At 51.1% G+C, this 9678-nt stretch overlaps 1 protein-coding gene across 1 annotated transcript in view; it reads right to left on the bottom strand.

Annotated features, from left to right (window-relative positions):
• Positions 1 to 245: 245 nt before the first annotated feature.
• Positions 246 to 9678, bottom strand: part of PFAS (phosphoribosylformylglycinamidine synthase) — a 45735-nt gene continuing 36302 nt past the window's right edge. The window contains exons 28-30 of the mRNA XM_032977082.2: positions 9452 to 9637; positions 8896 to 9025; positions 246 to 1460 (exon numbers count right to left, since the gene is read on the bottom strand). Of these exons, the coding sequence (XP_032832973.1) occupies positions 1265 to 1460; positions 8896 to 9025; positions 9452 to 9637 (512 nt within the window). The 3' untranslated portion in view covers positions 246 to 1264. The remainder of the gene's footprint in view (positions 1461 to 8895; positions 9026 to 9451; positions 9638 to 9678) is intronic.

Here is a 9678-nt window from a genome sequence, read left to right as displayed (position 1 = left end):
CTGCTTGGCATGGTGTCGCTGGGAAGCTATGCCGGGTCATACCGAGCCCGACCACCACCATCATCATCACCATCATCATCACCATTACCACCATCACCATTCACCCACCCACCACCATCATCATCACCACCACCATCACCGCCATCATAATTATCAGCACCACCACCGTTGCATAATTTACACTATCGGGAATTGTACCCAAAATAAACAGTGAGGCATAAACAAACAACTCGTGCAGTCTTGCGTTTGTTTTATTGGCCTTGCGTTTGTTTTATTGGCGGCGTTCTAGCAACAACAGTTGAACGAATGAATTAAGATTGCAAATGTTCCTAAGGCACGGTCAAGGCAAATACAGCGCAATGCGTTTGTCGGAGCAGTGCGCAGCCCCCCTCCATCAAGCAGTGGCTACGCAGAGGACGTAATTATTTTAAACTTTCAAATAATTCATGTTTTGCGTGGGTGAGCATTGCCGAGCGTTTTAACAGCCGTGCGAGTGGCTGCTCCATGCCACCGCGAGCTGGCGGAAAGGCCTCCGGCTGACGGGGGAGCTTCGCTCGGAACAGGGATCATTAGCGACACGTGGGCAAACAGCGAGTGCAGGCAGCTATAGTCATAGAGGCAGCTGGCTGTACAGCAGCAAGCCTGTACTATGCCCATACCACAGGAATGTGGAATTTCCACAAACTGCAATAAATTGAGTTGGGCACCACCGACTTGGGGTCAAGCCTGGTGCATACAGCATCTCTCCAAGGCCAAGGAGCTCGTAAAACAATGATAAAGATCCCCGGATAGCTTCAGACTGGCAGGGCGGCAAATGGCGTTAGCGAGCAACCTATGAAGGTCGGCACGGCGCACAATGAAGGGGAGGGTGGCCAACAACAATCCCTGGCACCTTTGTCTCTCCAATCGCAATGTATTAACGTCCCACCAGGTACGGCAATTGCCTTTGCAATGTGGAATTTCCACTGCTGGTTCTGGGGTTGGGGGGGGGTGAAGAGGTTGTGGGTTGTGACCCATTCATTATTTATGAACATTCCCGGAGAATCAGGTTAGTCTTTACAGAGACGTGAGAAGCAGAAGAGATGGTTCAGAAGCTGCGTCGTTAACGAGGCCCCCACCCCCGGCACACAGGGGCCAGGGTGCGGACCCTCGATCGCTGGCAGGAGGGCCTCCACCCGATGGCGCTCCACAGGGAGGACGACGCGGGGACCACCAGGACACAGGCGGCAACCGTGGTCCCGTCGCGCGGCGCCACCACCAACCTCTACTGGCACTCCGCGGCGCCGTCCTGCAGGCACCAGGCGCGCGCGTTGCTGAACAGGCGCAGCCACGGCGAGGTCGTAACGGAGCCGCGCCACGCGGTGGGCGCCCACGCCCACTGCCAGGGCAGCACGCAGCGCTCCGGGTGCGGCATCATGGCCAGGTGGCGCCCGTCCGGCGAGCAGAGCGCAGCCACCCCGCTACCTCGCACGCACGGGGGGGACGGGAGACGAGACGTCATTATTGGGAGGAGTTTACGGCGGAGACGAAGCCCTCTGAAGCCCTCTGAAGCCCTCGTGTAGCTGTGTCGCTGGGGCAAGCGTGGTGAGCGACCACCGGTGAAGGTTGGTGCGGCACAAAAGGCGGGCGGGGGGGGGCGGTGGTGGGGTCAACGCCGTGTTGTGCCAGGCGATCACGGAAGGCCCCCAGTTGGCCCAGGCACGCCAAGAGAGGCAGCCCCCGGCCGGGTCATCATGGGCCCAGGTTTTTAAACTGATGGGCGCCCCCGCCTGCATTATCGTTCAACAACGCATCGCACCACGAAACACGATATGCTCAAGGAGCATAAATTACCATCACGCAAACTCTGGTCACCCTCGCAGCAGCAGCTGCTTTAAGCTAGCCATCTAAAGATGGTCACGGCATCGCGCGCTTTCAGATGCGCTTCTGCGGCCGTCTGGAACACCCTTCCGATATTAGGAAGCCACTGGAGCTATTCACTGTGAAATCATCCAGATAGACAAACTCATTTCTTTAGAAATGAGTTTGTGTCTAGTTTGTTGTCCTTCCCCCGCACCTCTGATTAACGCGGTTGACTACGTACGGTGCGAAAGAAGTTGAATCCCAATTGAGTAACTTGCGGCGCGATTTTTTTATTGAACAGGGTGGCCGCCGAGGTTCGATTCGAGTCGTGCCGGTTCCAGGCCCACACGGCTCTCGGCCGCTCACACGTGACGGACACGCGGGGCCAGCCGGGCGATGGCGCAGTGGGTGGCATGACGGTTGGCACGGCAGGGGATGTGGTGGGGTCGACGCGGCGGGGGCGCAGGGGACGCGGCGGATGACAAGGCCGGGGTAACACGGCGGGGTTGACACGGCGGGGTTGACACGGCGGGGTTGACACGGCGGGGGTGACACGGCGGGGGTAACACGGCGGGGTTGACACGGCGGGGTTGACACAGCGGGGGTGACACGACGGGGTTGACACGGCGGGGGTGACACGGCGGGGGTGACACGGCGGGGGTGACACGGCAGGGTTGACACGGCGGGGTTGACACGGCGGGGGTGACACGGCAGGGGTGACACGGCGGGGGTAACACGGCGGGGTTGACACGGCGGGGGTGACACGGCGGGGGTGACACGGCGGGGGTGACACGGCAGGGTTGACACGGCGGGGTTGACACGGCGGGGGTGACACGGCAGGGGTGACACGGCGGGGGTAACACGGCGGGGTTGACACGGCGGGGGTGACACGGCAGGGTTGACACGGCGGGGTTGACACGGCGGGGGTGACACGGCGGGGGTGACACGGCGGGGGTAACACGGCGGGGTTGACACGGCAGGGTTGACACGGCGGGGGTGACACGGCGGGGTTGACACTGTTGTATACGGCCCTTTTTCCACAATTAATATCCATAAGAATATTTACGGATGCATACACCTAGATTTCTTTTTCCTTTCTTTCATGACAAACAATATATATTTTTTTAATGAATCAAACCCGTAAGCCAGAAACACGAAAAACCAGATGTCGGTCATAAACAGGCCATATAGAGAGATAAAGAAATAATAAAACTCTCAAGGCGAGGATGTAACAGCTATCGGCGAAAATCTCCAGATGAACAAGAGTTTGATGGGCCCCTTAGGAAAGGTCCCTCCGAGGTCAGAACACCAAGAGAGCAGACACCAGACGCCAACAGGGTAAATCGTATACATATTCTTTTCCTTATTTTCCAGTAAAGCAACAAAAAAATTAAAAGGCAACAACAAGAATAAGATAAAAGTAGCGAGCCTAACGCTCACTCCAATTAAGAACAGGCCACCAGACACATCAGTGAATTATTATCCAATGATTAATTCGCTATCAAATGATTTTCACCTTTAATACTTTTACTGTTAAAACAAAGCTTGGAGCAAGAATACCGAGTCACATCAAAGGTTATTGAGAAGGAATGAGACAACGAGCAAACTTGCGAAAGAGTTTAAACAATATTCCAAGCAACCCCGACCACCTTTGTCTCTCTCACAGCGCGGAGAAGCAGGAATTACACCTTATCACAAGGGGCCATCTGGAAAAGCCAGCCGGGTTTGATGAGGAGACACACCCACCCCACACACGGCAACCAGGCAAAGAAAGTTTTAAAGAAAATTGCAAAATAATATTAATAATAACAACGTGTTAACCTTACACGACATACCATTATAGAACCTTACAGAACCAAGGGATATGGATTCCAACAATCAAGAAATGGACCTCTTAAACTCAGGATGATAATTATTTTTCTTTTTAATAATTCCATCATAACAATTCGAACCTCGGTAAAACCGAGAGGTGTCGGGAGGACGTAGTTACAAACACGAGTCTTGGCGAACATGGGACCAAATGGTATTTGAGAAATATAAGTCGAAAGTATAAAGAGGTGCTCCCGACCACCTTTGTCTCTCCCGAAGAGCGCGAGAGAGGAATTTCACGCCAGGGCAACCAGATCGTTATCGCGGGGACCATCTGCCACACACGGACCTTAGTAGTAGCCCCCACCCCACCCTGCACACGGGCAGCAAAAGAGCGAGCGAGCTTTAAGTTAAACTGTCACACATTTATAAACGCACAAAGTGACGAAAATTAATAAACTAAGTAAGAGCCAAGGTAACGGGGTGGATTAGGCTGGTAGAATGTGGAGTCGAAATGATATTTGCAAAGTATAGAGAGATGGGAAGATCCCGGCCACCTTTGTCTTTCCCTGCAGCACGTGATAAAATGCATACGCTCGGAAGAGCATCTTCACTTGGAAATAAATCAAATACTATGAATCACAAGCAGGATCATAACTGTGTATGATAAGATACCAACTGTGATGTGAAATGTTAAACTTAAAAAAAAATCTTAACCATTTCTTTGTGCGTCGGAACGCGTACGGAAAAGGGGGGGGGGGAACCCGCCCCTCTCTCTGGGTGGAGGGATTAGACAACCAGACGCCACCAAGATGAATCGAGGTGTCTGTTGTCTTGATGTTTATGGCTTGAGGAAAGACCCGAACAGGACCGTGTCATAAATGACACACACAAACATACACACTGACACACGAACCCCCCACCACCGACACACGAACCCCCCCCCCCCACCGACATACGATCAGATCAAAGATAGCTCCGCCTCGTGAGGGGGAGCCGAGAAGGAGAGAGATTTTTGGCATAAAAAGGAGCCGTTTCAGCATTGAACTAAACTCATCAGCCCTTGGGGGCAGCTCAACAGAAGAAGACTCATCTCAACTCAGCTCAACAGAAGAAGACTCATCTCTACTCATCTCAGCAGAAGACCCGCTCAACTCATCTCAGCAGAAGACCAGCCATCACCGACGCCGGAGACGTCTCTACAACTCGCCGAATTGGCGAGTGTCGCCGATTGGCGACCCGCTGCCGCTGTTAGCGGCCAGCGCCACCACGAGCGAATCGTGAGCCTGCAATCTACAACCGCCGACGACGGAGCACCAGCGTGCCAGCTGCTCGCAGACGTACTGCGCGCATTACCTACCGAGTCCGCGTACAACCGCACCGCTGCGGGCGTGCTTCTAACGCCGTCTACCAGACGGTCATCTCAGCTACAACAACGTATCTACTCGTTCACCAACGTCCGTCGAGTCCGAACCAACTACTGAAAGAAGAATCAACTGATACGTATGATACACTGCCCCCCACTACACGACAAACCAGACGTCTGCTTGACGCAAAGAATCGATTCCGAACATTGGCCTACTCTTTCCCCACTCATACCATTCAACACACACACACACACACACGGGTCATTAACAAAGCCTAAAAACCTCAAGCCATTGAACCATCCGTGATTGTGGAAACATCGCAACGACCGAGTGAATAATCCATCGTTTTTAAGAGTGTTCATAATTTTTCTCTGTAATATTGTGCTGGGGCTGTACTTCTAACCGCATAATTACCAACTGACCCATTAACAAGGATTAATTCTTGACACCTCACCACGGAGCGCCGCTTGCGGGGATAGAGAGCGTGTTCAACCGGTTCCCTGTCAGGGGTCTGGCCACAATTAATTAAAAGATTGGCCCGAGATAAGGATATCAAAAGGAAACATCGCCACCCATTGAGTCGCGTTGAGAAGTTGATTAGAAATACTTGAGAGTCGTTCGTTAATATTTGTCTTTCTGCATAATCTTGCTGGTATCCATGAATGAAATAACGAATTGAAACGCATATTTGTGCCTCCAAGAATAATACTGGTTGGAGTGCCCTGTCAACGAGTAGCGTTGCATAATAATCAGTCATCCTATTGTGAACAACGTGACAATAATTGCATTAAGGGCCGCGCATGATCAATGACCGAATGCTGTGTTATGTGACAATTCAAGTAACGAAGCATTGTGGCCATCGAGTGGTGTTGATAAGGCAATTCGAAGTATTTCAGTCGAACGCTTTAAATTCATAATCGTTATGAATCAATGAACGAACATCAACGTGGTACTGTGCTGACGATTTCAAGCATAATAACTTCGCATATCAGAATGGATTAAGGATTGGATACGAATCAAAGACCAAGTGCCGTGTTGTGTAACAATTCAAGCATACGAGTTTGCATATTATAAAGTTAAGGTTTGATAGAATAGTTCGCATGTTTTTAATCTCTCTCAACAACCGATCGATTGCGTTACGCGTCGGGAATTAACCACAGGTGCCGCTATCGAGGTGAAACAACGCAATCGTGATGGTATCATGTTAACGCTGTGTTGAAATTCCAAAATCCCGAGATTGAGTTTTCATATTATCCAAAAATTAAAGTTAGCTAGAAATAAAATTGATTAAAGCAGAAGGTTTGTGTGTGATTCTTCCTGAAATTCTGCATAATATTGTTCTGCGTATGAGATCTGAATCCTGGGGACCTATCATAAGCACACTATCACCACACATAATCCATAACACGCATAATTCGTAATGTTCAATCGAGAGTAATCGTATCCTTATCGATAATACGGAATTAAAGAGCAGAGTCGAATCGACTCTCTCTCATTCACGATCACAACGCCTGCGTCACTGCATACGATTAATTGCGTCATTCCAATTCATAACACAATCCTCGTCACCGAGGCTCAACCTGATAATCCATAACGACCTGCATTATCATAACCACGCCCACTCGCATAAATTAATACAATTATCTCTCGAATCAGCATAATTTATGTGCATGATTACACTGATTAACATAATTTCGGATAAATTATGCAAATTTTAAATTTCATTTAATTTTCATTATTTTCATCAATTTTGATAACACCTATATATACAACATATTGGGGGCTCGTCCGGGATCTCTCGCAGACAGTTTATGCTTGAATTAAGGAACAAATCACTGTTGTATTAACCAAGGTTTTATGATCTAACGTTGCCCTGTGACTGTAACGGGTGTAAAACAAACACAAAAACGCACTCTGAAGGGAAATTCCAGAGTAGCAGGGTATAACAAAGACAGTTGAAGTAAGATTATTTGCTCGAGTCAAACTGACCATATCCTGTGATACAATTGTTTATACGTGCTCCGAAGGGAATTTCCAGAGTAACTCACACGACACATGAAATGTCAGAATTAAGATACACTCTTAAGTCTATCAAGTACACCACATAAGATAGATGGAACTGGATCTGCAACATTCGGAGGCTGACACCCCAACGCATACCACTGACTCAGAGGGGACCTCCCCGGAAGAGATGGAATCTATGGAAAAACAATATCGTGAACTTGTGTTAAAACGTACTGGCCGGACTGCTAAAGAGCAGGCAGAACAGAGAGACATATGGGAGGGGACACATATCGAGGACATTAAGGAACATCGGAAAAAACTTCTTAAGGACGTGATAAAATGTAACAAATCCGAACGTGATGTAAAAATTGCGGAAATAGCAAGGTTAGACTCACACCTCCTCATACAGACAGACAGGGAAAGGGCATGGAATGCGGAAAAATTTGAAAGGGCTGAGAGGGAAGCGGCCCCGCACTCAACGCCCATCGGCGCGACGACGGCGAGCATCGTGCTGACTCTTCCAGCCAGCAGTGGACAGAAACTGGCAGCCGTTCGTATGCCCCAACCCCTCCCCCACACTCTTCCCCTCACTCCCCCACCGCGCCGCAACACACAGGAAACACATTTTGGACACACGAGATGCTAACCACGGCGTCTGCTTTACGCAAAGAATTGAACCAGTGATAACGAAGACACGATACGCAGATCGGGATAATCAAGAAGGGTTGCCACTCCAAGGTGCGGCATTAAAAATCAATTCATAACGAAAAATACTGCTGTCATTGAGTTGCATAATAACCAATCGTCCTACTGTAAAAAACGTGATAAGAATTGACTTGAAGGTCTATGAATGGATGTGGTACTGTGTGGGCAATGTTTAAATACGAATTTACATTATAAGGTTAAGGTTTTGATAGAATAGTTCGCTTGTTTTTAATCTCTCTCTCAACAACCGATCGATTGCGTTACGCGTCGGGAATTAACCACAGGTGCCGCTATCGAGGTGAAACAACGCAATCGTGATGGTATCATGTTAACGCTGTGTTGAAATTCCAACATCCCGAGATTGAGTTTTCATATTATCCAAAAATTAAAGTTAGCTAGAAAATAAAATTGATCAAAGCAGAAGGTTTGTGTGTGATTCTTCCTGAAATTCTGCATAATATTGTTCTGCGTATGAGATCTGAATCCTGGGGACCGATCATAAGCACACTATCACCACACATAATCCATAACACACATAATTCGTAATGTTCAATCGAGAGTAATCGTATCCTTATCGATAATACGGAATTAAAGAACAGAGTCGAATCGACTCTCTCTCATTCACGCTCACAACGCCTGCGTCACTGCATACGATTAATTGCGTTATTCCAATTCATAACACAATCCTCGTCACCGAGGCTCGACCTTATAATCCATAACAACCTGCATCATCATAACCACGCCCACTCGCATAAATTAATACGATTATCTCTCGAATCAGCATAATTTATGCGCATAATTACACTGATTAACATAATTTCGGATAAATTATGTAAATCTCAAATTTCATTTAATTTTCATTATTTTCATCAATTTTCATAACACCTATATATACAACAACACGGCGGGGTTGACACGGCGGGGTTGACACAGTGGGGGTAACATGGCGGGGTTGACACGGCGGGGTTGACACAGCGGGGTTGACACAGCGGGGTTGACACGGCGGGGTTGACACGGCGGGGTTGACACAGTGGGGGTAACACGGCGGGGTTGACACGGCGGGGTTGACACAGCGGGGTTGACACGGCGGGGGTAACACGGTCGGTGACGTGACGGATGACATGGCAGGTGGCACGACAGGCGTCGTGGCGGACGGTGCAGTGCTCACCGCGGCGAGCCGTTGGGGTTGAGGGGGTAGCTCTCGGTGGGGCTGCCCTGGTCGTCCACGTAGCGGAGGGGTGCCAGCTTGCCCGCGATGAGGCGCTCCAGCTGCTCCTCGTTGCTAAACGCCATGCGACCTGGAGGGAGGGTGGGGGCCACGTGCGGGCGGTCACGTGGGGCGGTCACGTGGGGCGGTCACGTGGGGCGGTCACGTGGGGCGGTCACGTGGGGCGGTCACCCTCCCCCTGCCCCACTCACCCTCCCCACTCACCCTCCCCCTCCCCCTGCCCCACTCCCTCTGCCTCACTCACCCTGCCCCACTCCCCCTCCCCCTGCCCCACTCCCCCTCCCCCTGCCCCACTCCCCCTCCCCACTCCCCCTGCCCCACTCCCCCTGCCCCACTCACCCTGCCCCACTCCCCCTCCCCCTGCCCCACTCCCCCTCCCCACTCCCCCTCCCCCTGCCCCCCTCCCCCTGCCCCACTCCCCCTGCCCCACTCACCCTGCCCCACTCACCCTGCCCCACTCCCCCTCCCCCTGCCCCCCTCCCCCTGCCCCACTCACCCTCTCCATGTGCCACCCACACACCCAGCACGGAGCCCCCCATGCCGCTCAGCAGGAGCGCCGGGGAGTCCTCCTGGACGCGCACGCTCACGAAGCGCGACTCGAAGCGGCCCGACACGTTGGGCGCCAGCACCACGCCGGGCGCCAGCGCCTCCTCGTGGCCGTCACCGCCGTCGTCCACGCCGCCTTTTAAATTCAGAGCGCACGCAAAAAGAGAATAGCCTTAA

This window comes from Petromyzon marinus, chromosome 61 (genome assembly GCF_048934315.1).
Source record: "Petromyzon marinus isolate PM22_M1 ecotype Great Lakes invasive population chromosome 61, UKy_Petmar_22M1.pri1.0, whole genome shotgun sequence".
NCBI classification, from domain to species: Eukaryota; Metazoa; Chordata; class Hyperoartia; order Petromyzontiformes; family Petromyzontidae; genus Petromyzon; species Petromyzon marinus.
This window is presented reverse-complemented; position numbering and strand designations above follow the sequence as displayed.